The sequence below is a fragment of the Bison bison genome, unplaced genomic scaffold (assembly GCF_000754665.1).
Source record: "Bison bison bison isolate TAMUID 2011002044 unplaced genomic scaffold, Bison_UMD1.0 scf7180017864386, whole genome shotgun sequence".
In the NCBI taxonomy this organism is placed as follows: domain Eukaryota; kingdom Metazoa; phylum Chordata; class Mammalia; order Artiodactyla; family Bovidae; genus Bison; species Bison bison.
This window is the reverse complement of record NW_011494958.1, coordinates 960,752-980,162: the sequence shown is the minus strand read 5'-3', so window position 1 is coordinate 980,162 and position 19,411 is coordinate 960,752. Positions and strand designations below refer to the sequence as shown.

The window sequence follows — 19,411 nt, the reverse complement described above, 5'->3', positions numbered from 1 at the left end:
GAAAAATATAGGTATAATCAATCAGCTCTTCATGTGGAACAAAATTAAGTTGAATTTCTACCTTGTGCTAGATACCAAAAAGCAAATGTAAAAAAGATTAACAACGAAGCTTGGAAAATTTAATAGAATGTATGTATAACCTATGGTTGGGGTAGCACTTCCTTTATAGCTCAGCCGGTAAAGAATCTGCCTGCAATGAAAGAGACCCAGGTTTAATTCCTGGATTGGGAAGATCCTCTGGAGAAGGAAATGGCAACCCATTCAAGTAGTCTCGCCTGGAGAATCCCATGGACAGAGAAGACTGGCAGGCTGCAGTCTATGGGATCACAAGAGTTGGACACAACTTAGCAACTAAACCACCACCATGGATGGGAAAGAATTTTTAGACCAAGTCATATTATTTACAAAAGGCATATGATCAAACGCTTTATTCTTCTATTATGGACGTATATAGACTAGATACGATTCTTACATTTACTAATATTGAAAAATTGTTAACTTGGAGTCTAGTAGAGAATTTGGGTTATTTGAGGTCTACCATGTAGTTCGAGTTGGGGATATATTCACTGAGGTGAATATCAAAGGACAGTGAAGTGTTAGAATTTATTACTGTTACCCCATGCCTCCAAAGATTATTACAAAGATATTTCTAAGACATATTCTTTACTCTTTTGATTTCTTCTTAAAGCCCTCACAACATTATAAATTAAGTTACTCGTACTATTTCACTATGGAAATCAGTTTCCCTTTCAGTTTGAGTTAGTTGCAACTGATAACAGTTGTCAATTTTTTTACTCAAGGGTATGAAAGTGCCAGTGTGTCTAGCACATGTGAACCTTGCAAAAGTAGAAACAGACATTCAGCCCAGACCGAAGAGCCTGTTCAAGCAAAAGTACTCAGCAGAAAGAAACATGAGCAGCTGGAAAAAGTCATAAGATGTAGTAGGTCTACAGAAATATCTTCAGGTATGTTCTGTTTTGGTTTGTTTTAATTTAAGGATTTATTCATCCTAGATTTGAAAAGCTATATTACAACTAGCTGAAAATTGATCTGTCACACTTTCCTATCATGTATAAGGTGTTAGAGTAGAGTGTAAGTACACAATTCTTGACACCAAAAATGTAAACTGGAAATATTAATATATTTTATTGTTACTGTGATATTGTCTTTGATGCATTTTGATAAAACTCTGAATAAACAAACTTAGTTGACATTAATTTGGTTCTCCTAATTTGAAATTCTGATAATATTATCTGAATAAGAATTCCATATAAAATCTTACCATTCCCCTGCTTAAGATCTTTGGTCTTCAACCATGCCTACAGGACAATGTCCTGTTGTCTTAATGCAATATGTCTGGCCAGCAGAATTTGATTCCTTCCTGCCTGCCTCTCCAGACTCCTTTCTCATACCCTCTGCCTTGAACTTGACTCTCACTGACATTTTTTCATAGCCACCGCAAGAGTTGTCTCACCTTGACAGTTGCCTTTTTTGCCTCAAGTCCTTTTCTTTGTAAGCCCTTTTCTCTGCTGGCTCTTAAATAAAATCTTAATTCTGTAATTATATCCAAGTCCAAGCAGGGATAGGTTCCCTTTTCCTTTTTGTTTTTCTGTCAAAGCCTGTGTAAACCTTTTCTGTTGCCTGTATTACATTATACAGTATTCACCTGTTTAGTGTCTGTATTGCTTTTTTGAGTCCCTTGGCAATAGATAATATTTTTTCATATTTGTATCTTAAATGTTAGCGTGGTACCTGACACATGGTAGGCACTCAGTGAGTGTTTATTGAATGAATGGAGTCATGTATTTGCCACCATTTTAGTTTAAATACATACTAGTACTTTCCTGATTTATAAAGAGTAAGTACATCTCAAAGAAATATGGAGAAAGAGTCAGTAAATATGGACTCTAAATTTTCAGTTGTCCCTAAGACCTTTCGTGAAAATGATAATAGCAGCTACCATTTATATTATGCTTCACTGTTTACAAATTAATTACTTATGTCATTTGAACTTCATAATCCTGTGAATTTATTTTTTATTTTGTAGATGAGGAAACATTATCACAGGGGGTACCTATTTTTTCTCAGTGCTCATAAAGGACCAGTAATATAAACTGATCTGGTTTAACTGGTTCTTGGGAAAAAAGTCATGCCTTTAACTCAGTAATTGTACTTTTAGGCATGCATCCTAAAGGAAACAAAAGTGAAAGAAGAAGTTGGGATTTAGGTGTTGACTAAACATTGTGATTCCAACTATTTTAAACAAAAATCTGGATGAAAAAAAAAGTGTAAGAACATCAAAGTATTAATAATGGTTTTATGTATACCTGTGGCGGATTCATGTTGATATATGGCAAAACCAGTACAATATTGTAAAGTTAAAAAATAAAATAAATTATATATAAAAAATAAACTCCTTTATATTTTCTAAAACTTACAATGAATATTTATTTTTCATATTTTGAAATGACTTCTTCAAGGTCATATTGCTAGCAAATGATAGAGCTGAAGTTTCAATCTTAGTCTCTTAAGTCCAGGATCCTTTTGTCAAATATATTAATTCTGTTGTTCTGACCCCAGCATTTTATTGAAATTTTGTAGTTTCCATCTCCTTTCACTATCTTTATCAAATAGTGATGTCATCAAACAGACAGTTAGGTGAGGGTTGGGGAAGGGCACTAAATTGATAGGCTTAATACATTAATTGTCATTACCTAAATAGTTGATAGTTGGTCATAGTACTTCAGATCTTATTACTGTCACTTAGAAACATAACCATCAAATTTTGATGAACTAAAACAAGTTTGAACAATATAAATATTCCTATTTTGTAGAAGACTTAATTTTAGTTTTAACCATTACCCTAAAGTTCTTTGTAGCATGTTATAGTAGTTTTTGTTACATGATCATTTGATTGTAACATCTAAGGCTGCTAGTATTGAACTGTATACGATTCAGTACAGTCCTCTTGTCCCTCGAGGACTGTGGGAAGTTGCCTTGATGTGTACGCTTCTAAGAGTGAATGGTAAAAGTTTAGTATATGAGAGTCATATCAGTCATATCAACACAAGTTTATAGCAGATCATTTGATATTTTCCCCAAAGAGATTATTTTTAAATAGAGCATAAACCATACCTTGTGATAACATTTCAGTTCAGGCAAATGATTTTAAAGAAATTTGCTTCTTTTTTTTTCATTCATTTATTCATATTATAGACCCTGTCTTTACTATTCATACACATTTTATGTTCATCCTTATGTCTGCCCTTTCCTACAGCACATGCTAGGAGAATACTACAGCAGTCTAACAGAAATGCATGCAATGAAGCGCCAGGTAACAATCTGCTTAGTTCTGGTGTCCGCTTTTTGTTAACTTTTACCATTGGTCCTAAAAATCCTTAGTTTTATTGTTCTAATTATTTTTTAGATTCAGTTTAGTGTGTATATGTTAATTTGGCTGGTAAAAGTGAAAGAGAATTCATACCCATTAAATTCTGAAGCTTTTCATTTATAATTCTTAATTGGTAAAATTGCCTGCTTTTCTCTTACTTTCATTTTCTGTTAAGTGTGTGTAACATAACCAACACATTCATGTAGGTAATAGAAAACTTTTTTTGTAATTTAATGTTTTATTTGAAGTTATTTATTTTGTATTCTTTAAATGCTTATGAGCATTAATATTTTTGGAAACAAAAATACAGTTGTTTTTATTCTTAGCTGTGATTTACAGTGTTAAGTATTGTGTATGACTTCTGTTGTAGTTATTTTTTTCTTACCAGTCCACACGTGTAAAAAAATAAACCATTGAACAAAACAACTATGACATGTAAATACCATGATTAATAAAGGTCATGGAAAACTGCATAATGCTATTTTTGTCTTTAAACTATGAATATTTATTAGACATGTATGATTTAGAATTGTAAATATTCTTTAATGCCTCGTCTGCTACACATGAGTGAAAAAGAAAAGCCTGTTATGAACCTTTAGGAGAATTTAAAGGAAAAAAAAACACAAAACAAGGATCTATCACAGATGAAGTTAAATATATCAGTGGCACTTCCTAAAGAAAAGAACTCTGAAGAAAGTAGGATAAAAACAAGATGGAGTCATAGAAATCTGGCTGAGGTCAGAGATTTTTCTAGCTTAAACTAGTGCACCTCAGTCCAGAAAGAGAATGGTAAAAACTTTCGACTTCTCTATTGTAAGGATGAAGTATATGTCTGCTGTAATTCATTAGTTGGAAATAATTTAATCTTTACTGATATATAATTTAGAGTGATCATTTTATCACATAATGAAGGTATGAAAGATATCATTAAATATGCTTTGTTCTTATATCTTTAAGATATAAGAAACCATTTAAAAATCATTTTTTAAAACAACTGATCAAATTACAATATAGTGTATGAATTGGGAAAGTTTGTATGCTGTCACATCTTATCTGGATTTTTCCTATAAGTAGAAATTTCCTACAGAGATAGTTCCAGTTCCTGCTCATAATAAATATTTTTATAGTAACAGTGCATCATAGTATATCATTTCATTTTATACTCATAAATATCTGAGGCACGGTAGGGACATTGTATATTTATTATCCTTATCATCTTATACTTGTGGAAATTGAGGCCCGAGGATGTTAATTTGCTTAGCAAGTTAATGGAAAGTTTTTTCATTAAACCACATTTGCTTTGCATTTTGAAAATTTCTTTCTTGGAAAAAGTGAATTAAATCTTAATGATCTTGCAATATTTATTTGAAAGCACAGTGTATTAAAACACTTAACATTTCAAATTCCCTGTTGTGAAAATTTAGCACTACTTTCTGTGAGCTAAAATGAACTTAAACTTAAGTATTTATCTATTTGTGGTTCTACTATTACTCTAGAAAGTTTATAGAGTTTGATAGCTAGAAGAACACTTGGAAATGTTTTTTTCGTAGAGAACTCAAAATGGGATCAGTTCCTAATTTGTGTTTTTAAAAGTAAAGGTATGGCTGTATACCTTTAAGTGTGATAACTCTTTGTTATAAATAAATACATGCAGCAGAAGTGTTGCTAAATAATAGAGTGATACCTAATTCTGGGTAACTGAAAAGTTCATTTGGGTCACTGCTTGCTTCAGCTTATACTGAGTGTGTCAGTAAGACACTGTAGTAAAATTGTACCTATTTTGTTACATTTACAAATTCAGTTTTTCATCAGTACAGCAGGATAGTAGAGATTTGAGAATCAGTAGATCTAACTAGATAAACCTTAAAGTAGTAGGTCTCCTTGGCAGCATTTAGTTTGTTCTCAACATTAACAAAATAAATTTCCTTTTCTGTAAAAAAGTTCATATTAGCAAAAAAAGAAAATAATTTTCAATTCACTTATTTTATTCAAGTGCTGAAAGATTTCCACTGATTATTCCTATAAAACATGTAAAATTTTCCAGATATTTTTCACTGAGAAATAACTTTGGTCTAAGTGATGCTAGATAATGTTATTTCTCTAGTAAGTAGTATGTATCTTGAGATTTTTAGAATTATCTTTATCCTGGTAATTATGAAGATTCTTTTTTTACTTTAAAAGCTCTGCGATAGAATTGTGTTCTGATTTTTAAGTAATTTAAAGTTGAGAGCAATGATGCAAGTTAATAGAAATAGGAATATATTTCGCCAATATTAACTTTCTCATCTTTAATATCTTCCAGAAACCAGTAGTGATTTTTCCATGTTCGAAGCTTTGCGGGATACCATTTATTCTGAAGTAGCTACGTTGATTTCTCAAAATGAATCTCGTCCACATTTTCTTATTGAACTCTTCCATGAGCTTCAGCTACTTAATACAGACTATTTGAGACAGAGGGCCTTATATGCATTGCAGGTATCTTGTACCTAAGATTCTCTTTCCTCTGCTTTCTGGTACTGCCAATTTTCCCAATTCTTTCTGTTTACTTTCTTAAATTGAAGTATGTCCTTGTTCCATAAGTATTTCAATCTGTTTCTTTATGTATTTCCATGCCATTTAAATAATTTTCTTATATAGCTTAAGTGGCTTTAGATAAAAGTCTTTTTCTGACAGTTTTTCATTGTATTGTCCTGTTATATCTTTCTCATAGTTAATCTTTGAGGTTGGGAGGATTGCCTTTGTTTTGCTATCTGCTTTTACTTTTAATTTTGTGATTAAACACAAATGTTTTTCATAAATAGCTATCTTCTCTCCTTATTTTAGGACATAGTATCCAGGCATATTTCTGAGAACCATGAAAAAGAAGGAGAAAATATAAAGTCCGTGAATTCTGGTACTTGGATAGCATCCAACTCAGAACTTACTCCCAGTGAAAGCCTTGCTACTACTGATGATGTAAGCTGATAATGATTAATGAAATGTAGACATAATTTCAATATGCAGCGAACAAAAGTTAAGTAGTTTGTTAATAAATTGTGATTATACGCTATGTATTTAGTTTTTAGCTTTTTTCGAAAGCTAAGTGTAATGTATTGCTTAATTTTGAGGTGAGGTATAAAATTCAGTCAAAATATGACAGCAGTCAAACACCGAAAGTTATATAGAAATGATAGCTTATAAGGTCTAAAATAACTGTATTTATATCTCCTTTGTCCAATATAGGAGTTGAGTCGTAATAGCTCAGTTAGTAAAGAATCTGCCTGTAATGTAGGAGACCCTGGTTCGATTCCTGGGTCAGAAAGATCCACTGGAGAAGGGACAGGCTACCCACTCCAGTATTCTTGGGCTTCCCTTGTGGCTCAGCTGGTACAGAATCCACCTGAAATGCCGGAGACCTGGGTTCAGTCCCTGGGTTGGGAAGATCCCCTGGAGAAGGGAAAGGCTACCCACTCCAGTATTCTGGCCTAGAGAGTTTCATGCACTGTATAGTCCATGGGGTCACAAAAGAGTCAGACATGACTAACCAACTTTCACTCACTCACACATTTAGTAAAAATTGCTGTGTTCATTCAAGACATTTGAGTAAATCATACAGCAATTAGATCACAGAACCGTTGAATAAATACAAGATAAATTATGTTTTTAGGTTAGAAGAGAAGCTAGACCAAAAAAAGCCTAGAAGAAAATGTAATTTAATGTATTAAAACTGTTGAAGAAAATTTTGAGTAACGTAAAAAGGGCCTGGAAATGAAAGAGTGATGAGGGAAGTATATATTTTCAATAAACTATATTCTCCAAGTAGCACCTACTTTGCACATAGTGGATTGAATGTATGCCAACTGCTAAGAGACTGAGGAGGTAATGAGCTCACTTGGAAATCACCTGTTTAAAGGTTCAGATCCTGATTCTATTTTAAAAGATTGTATGTATGTGGTCCTGGGATAGCAAGTATGTTCTTTTTTATACCACCTTCAGCACCTGGATATTCATGGATCAGAGTACCATAATTGATTAGCAAATGTCTACTATGATTATGAAGTTGGAAGCATATTATTGTGTTTCTTCCCATGGTTAATATGATAACATAAGCTTTTTTCCTGAAAAGATAGTGTTTTCTCCAGAGATGATCATCTTTTCTTCATGTATAGTAACTTCCTTACAATTATTGAGGACTTCTAAATTTTTGCTCTATTTTTGCTCTTGTGTTTAAAATGGTACTTCCCCAAGTCATCTTTTCTGCTTAAAATTTTTCTTCACCAGGCTCCAGCCCTTAAACTACTATGAACATAAACCTATGTACAAAAAGTACATGGTTTTGATTGACTTTATTATCAAATATAAGTTAATGTAACAGATTGGTACTTGGAATTAATTGTTATTGTAACCAGTTGAAAATTGTGTTGTCTTTTTTGGTGGGAAATGAAGTGTTCCAGCTGTATACATAAAACATAGGAGATACTAGCTTATATTAAATTTATTAGCCTTGAAATGACTGAGAGAGCATGAAGAATGTCTTTTTTGAAAAATCTTTTTTAGTAATTTTATATCCTTAACTCTAGCGCCTTTCTTTTTATCCAAATTTCATATAGGCAGCATTACTTCCAGTTATTTTAAAGGATTTGAGCCCATTGTTTTGCACAATACATTTGGAAAATTGAGCTACAACTTATGATATAATTAACCTGACAAGCTTTTAAAGTTAAATAAGATTTAAAGATGTAGTAATACTTTGTAAGTAGGTGTCTTAGCTTAGGCTGGTTCAACAAAATACTGTAGACTGGATGGCTTAAACGAGAGAGATTTATTTCTCACAATTCTGGAGGCTAGGAAGTCCTGAGAATGTTGTACCGGCAGACTCGGTTCTTGGTGTGGACCCTCTTCCTGGCTTGCAGATGGCCACCTTCTCCCTGTATCCTTGTGCAGTGAGAGAAAGCTCTGATGTCTCTTCCTTGTCTTAAAAGGGTCATCAAGGGGACTCTACCCTGGTGACTTCATCTAAACCTGACTACCTCTCAGCTGCCCTGCCTCCTAATATCTCCACTTTGGGAGTTGAACTTCAATATATAAATTTTGTGAGGGACACAAAAATTCATTCCATTACCATAGGGACTTGGCACAAATAACTATACTTAGAATTACTTTTAAATAAATAAATCAGTTCTTTAATTTTTCATCTAAAACATAAATTCTTCATTTATATCATCATCTTCCCTTTATTTATGTCATTTAGTCAGCAGCAGTGCTAGCACAATGTCCAGTGTTCATATCCACAGATCCAGAGCAGTGCTAGCCACTAGAATGTTCCAAATGTCTTACAATCTGCATTGTCTAGTACAGTATCTATTAGCACACGTGGCTTTCGAGCACTAATGTGGCTAATGGGATTGAGGAACTAAATTTTAAGTGTTGTTTAACTAGCTGCATGGCTAGTGGTTACCATATTGGGTGGATATAGAGTCTCATTCTCCATGTTACTAAGCCAGGGTCCTTGGAGTTCCATTTATGGAGGTTTTCAGATACCTTTTAGGGCATGTAAACATTTCCATGCCATGAAAGAGAGAATTGAAGTAGTCATCTGGAGATTATAAATTAAGGAGGATGAGGAATTGAGGTTTAGGAAGAGGAAGAGACAGTTTCCATCATCGACTCCAGGTGCTGTAAAATGGCAGAGTCACATCTAACTTTGGGTATTGCTTGAAGGCGTAACAAAATGTTTCCATTTCTTAAAACATGTTCCCTTATGCCAGAATTTCCTTTAATCAGGGACAGGCCTTTCATTTCATAATTTAAGAGAAACTTGAAAAGATCAATAACTTGGAAAGAAGATAGTTTTGAGATGAGTTGCAGTCAAAATATAATTGATACTCCCTCCTACTCATACTGTACACAAAAATTAATTTGAAACTACTTTATAGTAGTAGAAGGAACTTCTCTGGTGGCTCAGTGGTAAAGAATCCACCTTCCAATGCAGGAGACACAGGTTCGACCGCTGGATCCAGAAGATTCCCTGGAGGAGGAAATGGCAACCCACTCCAGTATTCTTGCCTGGGAAATTCCATGGACAGAGGAGCCTGACAGGCTACAGTCCATGGGGTCTCAAAAGAGTCACTAAAGAACAACAGTACTGGAAAAGTTAAAACTATAAAACTTAGAAAAAAAAAAAAACTATGATTTTGACATGAGAGAGATTTTGTAGGACATAGCACTAAATATGAAAGGAAAAAAATAAATTGGACTTCATCAAAGTAAAATCCTTCTGCTTTTCAAAAGGTACCATTAGGAGATAACAGCCTTAGTACATATATCTGGCAAATGACTGTATAAAAAGCCTAACTATAGAAAGGGCTTTAATTGTAAGAAATCAACTCAAGGGACTCCCTGGCAGTCCAGTGGTTATGGCTTCATGCTTCTAGTGCAGGAGGCCTGGGTTCAATCCCTGGTTGGGGAACAAGGATTCCATATTCCATGGGGTGCATCCAGAAAAAAAAATCAGCTCATAAAAATGGGCAGGAGATTTGAACATGTGTTTCACAAAAGAATATATATAAATGGCCAGTGTGCAAATTAAAACCACATGAGATTCTACCTCACACCTGCTAGAAAAGCTATCTAAAAAAGCTTTTAGACATCTAAAAGATGGACAATAAGAAGTATTGGTGTGCACTTGAAACAGTTGGAACTTTCATACTGCTTGTAGGATTGTAAAAATTGTAACAACCACTTTGGAAGGCAGTTGGGCAGTTCTTGTAAAGTTAAACATAAACTTGGCATGTGACCCAGCAATTTCTTTTCTAGGTATTCATCTTAGAGAAATGAAAACATATCCACAAATACTTGTACACTAATGTTAATATCATCTTTAGTCATATAGCTTCAAACTGGAAACATCAACAGATAAATGGATAAATAAACAGTGGTATATCCATACAATGGAATACTATTTCAGCCATTAAAAAATAATGAACTTCTGAAACACAACAACATGGATTAATTTCAGAAACATACTGAGTGAAAGAAGCAAGACACTAAAGAGTATATACTGAGTGGTTCCATTTATATAAGGTTCTAGAAACAGCAAAACTAATCTCTGGTGATAGAAATCATGTGAGTGGGGAGTAGAGGATACAAAGGAACTCTCTGGGCTGATGGAAATGGTCTTATCTTTAGGAAAGATGGTTGCCTCAGTGCGTATATTTTTCAAAACTCATCAAACTGTACACTTAATGGGTGCATTGTTGTATGTAAATTATATTTCAATAAAAATTTTTAAAAATATAAATGGTGCCGTCAGTGTTTTTCTTCTGATATGAGACAACCAGGTATCATAGTAAAGTATTAGATACTGTTAGAGTTTGAAGGTAGAATCTCCCCGAGGGTGTAGGAGTAATGTTGCCTCTTCCAAGGTAGAGTGTGGTTAGCTGGCACTATGCATTTTCACCTCAGTAATGGCAACGTGTTCTGCAAGGCTACTTGATGTTTGATATTCTCTGTGACTCTGCATTCAACCATTCATAACTTCCATTATATCACAGTTTGAAGTGTTTTATGCAAATAGTTTCTATGTTACATTTTTAATATTAATCCATACAATTTTAAAAGCAATACTAGTGACTTTTATTTGTTTTTTTAAACTACAACTTAGGAAACTTTTGAGAAGAACTTTGAGAGAGAAACACATAAAATAAGTGAGCAAAATGATGCTGATAATGCTAGTGTATCTTCAACTTGTGAGCCTTTTGCAACAGATGTTCTGGGTAAGCAGAATTTTTTGTAATCTTAGAACATGACTTTAATAAAATCTTTGAATTGCATTGATAAGGAAACAAAAGTTTAGAAAGGGAAGGTGTGGTAGAAAGAATGTGAACTTAAAATACTACCCATCCATCAGTCTAAATTCAGCCGTCTCTTGACTGTTAACTCTTTGACTTTGGGCCAGTCATCTCATCTTTCTGACTTTCTGCATATACTTAGGAAATGGGGTCTTACCATGCTATGTTCTTGTGGAAAATAAGCAGTTTTCTAGCATGCTTAATAGAAGTTCAGAGGAAAGTCATCCCTTGTCAGTTCTGTGAGAAGAGACTCTGAATGCTCAGTTGCCAGAACAACGACATGCCACATATATTAGGCAATTAATGTTTAATAAATGAATGAAATCATTTTTTTTTACTAAGTGTTGGATTTCAAAATAAAAATCATCTTAAGATCTTCTAGTTAATCAGTAAGAAGAATTTAGAGGTAGCATTGCCTCATCCAGTCACATCTTCAATGAAAATGTGAACTTGGTAATTTGCAATAAGAACTGAAATTTCTTAGCATATATAATCTATCGTTGGAAACCCAGGCAACTCTAAGGCATGACACATTGTATTTCTTCCATCAGTAGTAAAACAAAAGCTTAGAGAGTCTCATAGATCAGAGAGAAAAAAGCCCCAAGTCCTAAATTTGGAAAGAAAATTAGAGAAAAGAAAGATGTCTAAGTACCTGATTCATTTTCCAGGCTGTAGCATATCAAAATGTCCCCAAGTATTCACTCATTCAGACTTCCAGGACACTTAGTTGTTAGAATAATGTCCTGTAATTCTAGTTTTTGTTTATATGATGTGAAAACAAGATTTAGATGATTTCAAAAGCCTTTTCCATGACAAAAGAAAAGGGTCAAGCCTTGCTGTATTGTTAGGTACCTTTCAGTAAGCAGTAAGTTTTCCTTTTGCCTTACTAAGTATTAATATGAGGACTCTAAACCCTAGCTCTCTCTAGGAGCTCCCATCTATTAAATATTAACACTTATCAAGTCTGTACTGAGCTCATGTCATTATAGAGAAAAGGTAATCTATAGTCAACCTTCTCCCTTTTTTTTTTTACTTACTGAGTTCTCAAGCGATTTTGAGTTGTACCTACTTAGTTTCATTAGCTGATTGTTTATTTAAAGTTCTTCAACATTAGCTTTGTCTGAAGTGAGCAAAAGAGAATTGGGAAATCTCATTCTTAGGTCTTGTCTTTACCTTAATTGCTTGTATTAGGTTGGATTATTTACATCAGAATTTGCATGATATTTTGAAATTATTTTTTGCTGTACTGTTTATGTGAAATAACATATGGACTTACGAGTCTAAGAGACCTGGGTTCCAATTCTTGATTCTATATTTAACTGGCTGTGAAACCTTGGGCAGTTGCTTAAGTTCTGTGAAAATGAGGGTACTATCATCTACTATATAGGGTTATTTTAAGGATTAAGTACATGTGGTAATACATGCCAAGTACCCAAATAGTACAGTATCTGAAACTTGTTAAGTTAGGTTTTCTTCCCTATATTCAGACATTATATTTTTATTAGTAAATTTTATAGGATACATGAAAAGAGTTTGCTTTTATATTTGCTAGAAATATTTTTGTTCTGTACACAGGTGACACAGTGATTCACTTAGATCAGGCATTAGCCAGAATGAGAGACTACACGCATATGAAGATGGAGGCTGAAAGTAGTCCAGACGTCAGGTGCACCTGCAGGATCGTTGAGGATGACGATGGTGCTGCTGCCACGACCACGATTAGTAATAATTTAGAAGGTATGTTCTTGAACTGACTAAAAATCCATATATAAAGAACTATGAACCCCACCTGATGTATAATGGGAATTTTTGGACCACTTTTAATTATCAGCGGTACTAGAACTACATGGATGTTCCTTTGTGTTATTTTAGCATAAAATCATCAGAATTCAATGTTCTTTAGAATTTTGCATAAATGTATACATTTCACATCATAGACTTTATTTGCTAATGTAGCATTTTCTCTTTTAAAATAGAAACTCCTGCTATTGAAAATCATAGTTCCCAGCAACCCGTGAGTGAAGTTGCTACCGTCCCGTGTCCTAGAATTGATACTCAGCAACTGGACCGGCAAATTAAAGCAATTATGAAAGAAGTCATTCCTTTTTTGAAGGTAAGTAATAATTTTTAAAAATAAGTAAGTGTTCTGTTTTATATTTTAAAATTCATGCCAAAGACTCCATCGTAGTAAATTAAGAAAAATAGATAAAAGAAAAAACTAAAATCACTCATAATTATGTTACCCAGAGATAGCGCCTGTCAGTATTTTGTCAACCTTTCTGTAATATTTTGCCCACATATATGTGCATTCTGCTTTTTTCAAATATTAATGATACCATAAACATCTTTCTAGATGACTATTTTTCTATTGCATATTTTTTAATGGTTATACATATACACATTGATTCATTATTCATTCAAAAATTTTTGTGGAATACCTACTTTATGCCAGGTGTTGGGACATAATAATGAACAAGTCAAGGCCTTTGCTCTCATGAAGTTTACATGATAGGATGAGAATATGGGTTTAAAAAAATAAGTAAATATAGAACATATAAGTAGATGTATGTCAGGTAGTCCATGCAGAGAATTAAAATATGGTGATGTGATAGTGTGTTTTTGACTGGACGGTCAGGGAAGTCTTCTTGAAGAAGGAGCATTTATGCAGAGGTGTGAATAAAGAGATGGCTTAAGCCAAGATCATTCCAGACGGAGAAAGGCCTTGAAGTAGAAGCTTGCTTGGCATGTTGAAGAAACTGGAGGAACGACTGTATGGCTGTAGGAAAATTCGTGTGAGATGATGTTGGAATAGGAGGAAGGGCCAATTATGCAGACTGTCATAGGCATGGGTCACAGCTTGGATTTTGTTGGAAGTTCGAAGGGTAACTTGTAGGAGATTTTAAGTAAGAGAAACAAAATCTGATGTTTCTGGAGAATTGAGTATAGGGGTCAGAACAACAGTGAGGCAGGCAAGAAATGATCATGACTTAGGTAAGGGTGTGGTACTAAAGATGGGGCACAGTAGACAAATGGGATATATTTTGAAAATCAGCAGATCTTACTAATAGTAGATGGGGTCACCTAAAGCACAGCACTAGATAAGAGAAGGGAGCCTAGAACTAGAACTAGGGCCCAGGATCAGTGATCAAACATAAAGAGGTTGTGCAAAAGCAGAAGAGCCAGAGTTGACTAAGTAGGACTGCCAGTAGTAAGTTATATGATTGCTACTGTGAGGGTTGAGTATTCATAGAACAGAATTTCCTGTTAATTATTTTATTAGTTCTTGTTGTTAAATGTTTGTGTTTATTCTCTTCTGGTTTGTTTTTCACTATTATGAAAAATGCTTAAATGATTTAGCTAAATTTAAGTATGCATCCCATTTTTATTTCCTTTGACATAATTCTTAGACATAGAATTTGTAGCTTTAAAGGTATGAATATTTTTAAGACTTTTGAGACATTATGCTACATTATCCCTCAGAAAGGTTAACAATTTATATTCCTAGCAACAGTGAAACTATAAGACAAGTAAAGCAGTACCATTTTTTGTTTAATAACAAGAGGGGAGAGAAGGAAAGCCAGGACTGGTTTCTGAGATGGGACTCTTACATTCTCATTTAATGGAAATTTTAAAAAATAGAGATGAAAAGACAATCTTTTCATTCAGAGTTGGGAAAATACAAAATATGTTGTCATTAGGTTCATTTCTTACAAACCTGCTTGTACTTGCCAATGTGTTAGATGCTGACAGCAAAAATTTTTATTTCCATACACTTATATTTCTTCCCTTGGTGGAAGTAATTGCTTTTTTTGGAGTATTTTGAGAGAAGAGAGAAAAAGCAGTTCTAGGAACAGTTTTCTCCAAAGAGGCTTCATAGCCAAGAGAGGAAAGAGGATCCATCTGTCTACGCCCAAATTATTGCATGTAGAAACTAAAAAGCTTAGCCTCTTCCTGAGCACCCCCAGCAGCACCAGATGGTTTTGTCTCTGCTTCCTCTTCTAATCTTTCAACTCTCCTGCTAGCATTACTGGTGCTTCGAAGGCTTTGACACTTGCTGATACTTCTGTCTAGAATGCTGTTTTTTCACATGTCTGCATGGCTTTCTCCTTTGAACCCTGAAGGCTTTAGTCAAATGTTATTTATTTGGTGAACAGATCTCCCCTTTCCTTACCTGCTTTTCTTTATCTTCATAGTGCTTATCACCTTATAACCTATTTAATATTTGCTCATTGATTTTGTCTGTTTCCCTTGTTACATGTGAACTCCATGAAGTCATGAAGAGTTAACATCAGAGATAGTTTTGGTCAGTGTCTTACCAGTCCCAGGAATAATACATGCACATAGTAGTATTCAGTAAATACTTATTGAATGTTAGTAAGTGAATTGATCTACCAAACCTTGACTGTGGTTTTTAAACTAGTCAAGTATATAGGTTGAAAACTGTTGGCCTACAGGATCCAGATCAGATTCAGCATTGCTCATAAAACTTCTACAGCCTGATCCCCGCCTTTTAACTGTTCCTTCCACATGCCTTGTATCCTGCTTGACATTGTTCAAAAAGGCACATTGCCCTTGTTACTTCCTTTGCCCAGAATGGCCTTTATCCTTCGTCTGTTGATCTTATCCTTCAGGATTGAGCTGAAATAGTTTTGTATGTATTAGCTGGCAGAATTTCTCCTTCTTTTCCCTGCTCTTGGGAAACTTGGTACCTGTCTTTATAGAGCACTTAAGACAAAGTATCGCGATTTTCTGCTATATACCCCGCCAATAGAACAAGATCTTTCTCAATTTCTTAGTACTTACCCTCAAGAAGGATCTCAGAGACTAGATAAAAGGAATTTGAGGAGATTAAACAAATACATCAATTTCATCAATTATTTTTGTGTCTTTATTAAAATATATTTTTACCCCCTAAAATATTTATATTCCCCTAAATTATAAGAATATATGCTATTTTATTCTATTTAGGTTATTGCTTACTTCCATCTTAGCCATAAACAGAGTAGTATTGCCTTTTTTCTTTTACATTTTTGTGTTCATGTAATGCAATAAATACTTTTAAATGTGTCTTTTTTGTTAAATTAGGTATATTGGTAGTGATATTTATTTGATATGTATAATTATTTTCTAAATGTTAAAAAATATAACTTACCTTCATGTGTAGGGAATGAAACCATCTCAGAAAATTTTGTTGCATTTGCAATTTTGTGTCTGATTCTATTCTTTCATGAGGATTCCCTTGCTAAATTTACCACTTCAGACAATTTCTGAGGCCAGCAAAATTAGTAGAACTAATGATCTGATTTCAACTATTATGTCTCGTTTCACTTCAAATCTTGATTTTTTTGGGTAGACTTCAGAGGGCTGCTCAACGTCTTCCAACCCACAGTATGTCAGCAGTGCCAAGGCTAAGGAAAGTTAGCAGATAACACAGGAAATTTGGTGGAAGTTGAAGTATGATTGTGCGATTAGTTGAACTGAACTGCAAATAGGCATACAGGCGATATGGAAACTATGGCAGGAATAGTTCCTTAAAGTACAGAAAGGAAGTAGTGGGAAATGTTGAATCAGCCAGTTTCTTATTGGCTATTATCTGCTATGGTGAATCAAAATTTGCAAACCTTTTAGTGTGTGTAGTGGGGAGTTGGCTGTTCTTATGAACAAAGTCTCCAAATGTGCCTCTAAAAGTTGAGGAGCTTATGCAAGAACAATACACTCTCATATATCATGTGGATTAACACTTTTTACACAATAAGTAAGTTATATCTTAACCAACTAGAATTTTTCTCAGGAGCACATGGATGAAGTATGTTCTTCTCAACTTCTAACCTCAGTAAGACGCATGGTTTTGGTCCTTACTCAGCAGAACAATGAGAGCAAAGAGTTTGTAAAGTTCTTTCATAAGCAGCTTGGAAGTATATTACAGGTAAGAGCTTGTACTTACATGACTTACCAGTATGTACCATGTGGTTAGGACTCCCTGCCCCCCCCCCCTTTTCCTGGCATTACACAATTTATTCAAGTAGATGTTCATTCTAGCATCCGTTTGGGATGACGCTGTAATACATTTTAGGTTATTCCTTACTTAATTAAAAAATACTGTATTAGGCCCTGTGTCTTCATTTAACTTCACCATCTCTAAGGCTTTTTCCAACTCTAATAAAATTTTGTTTTGATTTTTCCTCTACCTAAGAACAACATTTCAAGTTTGGAATGTTTAGAAAGTATTCCTTGGTATTTTCTAAAATAATTTTTTTTCTTTTTTTTTTTAACCAATCTGGGAAATTGTAGAAACTGGAAGCTATTGGTAGTAGAGACTTCTTGGGCTGTAACAGTAACTAAATTATGTAATAGTAGTGCTTCCTAACTGGGGGCAGGACTAGCAAGAGTCCTGCTTAGTAATATTCACCTATTGTTTTTTAGCCTATCTTGGACATTAGTTTTAAGTTTTTCAGTACTAAAAAGTTACAAAATTGTTTTTCCCTTCATGAGTATTATAATTCAAATTTGTTAATCATCTGTATTTCTCTACCCACAGTTAAAGTTTGGTATAATCTTAAAGTGATTTGGTTTGTCTTTGAATAGGATTCACTGGCAAAATTTGCTGGCAGAAAACTGAAGGATTGTGGAGAAGATCTTCTTGTAGAGATATCTGAAGTGTTATTTAATGAATTGGCTTTCTTTAAGCTCATGCAAGATTTGGATAATAATAGTGTAACTGTTAAACAGAGATGCAAAAGGAAAATAGAAGCTGCTGGAGTGATACAGTCTTATGCAAAAGAGGTAAATGACATTCATTTTGATATAGAAATAGTTGTAATTAGTGTATAAATGTCCTTTTTGATCTTTATGAGTAAATAAAATCATACTTGACCTCACCGAAGCATTTTTTTTTTTTTTTAATGTGAGTTAATCAGATTATAAGTCAATAACGTAACACCAGCCACTTACTGAATCTCAGTAACAGCAGTGGCTCGAGATCAGGGATGCTCAAGACAGGAACAGGTGGCAGGGGATTGTTAAGTATCTACTTCACGTTATGGCCGCTTATCCAGAGAGAGAGGACTGGGATCTGGCCATTGGCCAGCTGCCTGCTGTGGCTATTGTTAATCACAGTAGATGCCCCAGGAGTGTTAGCACCTCAGCCAACACACATGCTTGTTATTAGTTAGGCCATGGTTGCACATCCCTGTAGCTACTATGCCCTGTTGAATTAGTCTTGATCACATATGAAATTGGATGTTTTTTCCCCTCAGCTGAGGCCTCAGTTCAGTCAGTCAGTTGAGTCGCTCAGTCATGTCTGACTCTTTGCAACCCCATGAATCGCAGCACGCCAGGCCTCCCTGTCCATCACCAACTCCTGGAATTCACTCAGACTCAGGTCCATCGAGTCGGTGATGCCATCCAGCCATCTCATCCTCTGTTGTCCCCTTCTCCTCCTGCCCCAATCCCTCCCAACATCAGTCTTTTCCAGTGAGTCAACTCTTCGCATGAGGTGGCCAAAGTACTGGAGTTTCAGCTTCAGCATCATTCCCTCCAAAGAAATCCCAGGGCTGATCTCCTTCAGAATGGACTGGTTGGATCTCCTTACAGTCCAAGGGACTCTCAAGAGTCTTCTCCAACACCACAGTTCAAAAGCATCAATTCTTCAGTGCTCAGCCTTCTTCACAGTTCAACTCTCACATCCATACATGACCACAGGAAAAACCATAGCCTTGACTAGATGGACCTTTGTTGCCAAAGTAATGTCTCTGCTTTTTAATATGTTGTCTAGGTTGGTCATAACTTTCCTTCCAAGGAGTAAGCGTCTTTTAATTTCATGGCTGAAATCACCATCTGTAGTGATTTTGGACACTGACACTGACACTGTCTCCACTGTTTGCCTGTCTGTTTGCCTTGAAGTGATGGGACCAGATGCCATGATCTTTGTTTTCTGAATGTTGAGCTTTAAGCCACCTTTTTCGCTCTCCTCTTTCACTTTCATCAAAAGGCTTTTTAGTTCCTCTTCACTTTCTGCCATAAGGGTGGTGTCATCTGCATATCTGAGGTTATTGATATTTCTCCCTGTAATCTTGATTCCAGCTTGTGCTTCTTCCAGCCCAGTGTTTCTCATGATGTACTCTGCATAGAAGTTAAATAAGAAGGGTGACAATATGCAGCCTTGACGTACTCCTTTTCCTATTTGGAACCA

The 19,411-nt window shown here is 34.7% G+C and overlaps 1 protein-coding gene across 6 annotated transcripts in view; it reads left to right on the top strand.

The window, feature by feature from the left end:
* Positions 1 to 19,411, top strand: part of PCM1 (pericentriolar material 1) — a 91,137-nt gene that overhangs the window by 59,684 nt on the left and 12,042 nt on the right. For 3 of the 6 annotated variants that reach the window (XM_010858365.1, XM_010858363.1, XM_010858362.1), the window contains exons 27-35: positions 801 to 965; positions 3,278 to 3,334; positions 5,694 to 5,866; positions 6,215 to 6,346; positions 11,034 to 11,145; positions 12,796 to 12,957; positions 13,197 to 13,333; positions 17,012 to 17,146; positions 17,806 to 18,003. In XM_010858365.1, the coding sequence (XP_010856667.1) occupies positions 801 to 965; positions 3,278 to 3,334; positions 5,694 to 5,866; positions 6,215 to 6,346; positions 11,034 to 11,145; positions 12,796 to 12,957; positions 13,197 to 13,333; positions 17,012 to 17,146; positions 17,806 to 18,003 (1,271 nt within the window). The remainder of the gene's footprint in view (positions 1 to 800; positions 966 to 3,277; positions 3,335 to 5,693; positions 5,867 to 6,214; positions 6,347 to 11,033; positions 11,146 to 12,795; positions 12,958 to 13,196; positions 13,334 to 17,011; positions 17,147 to 17,805; positions 18,004 to 19,411) is intronic. The other 3 variants (XM_010858366.1, XM_010858367.1, XM_010858364.1) reach the window with 1 other exon arrangement.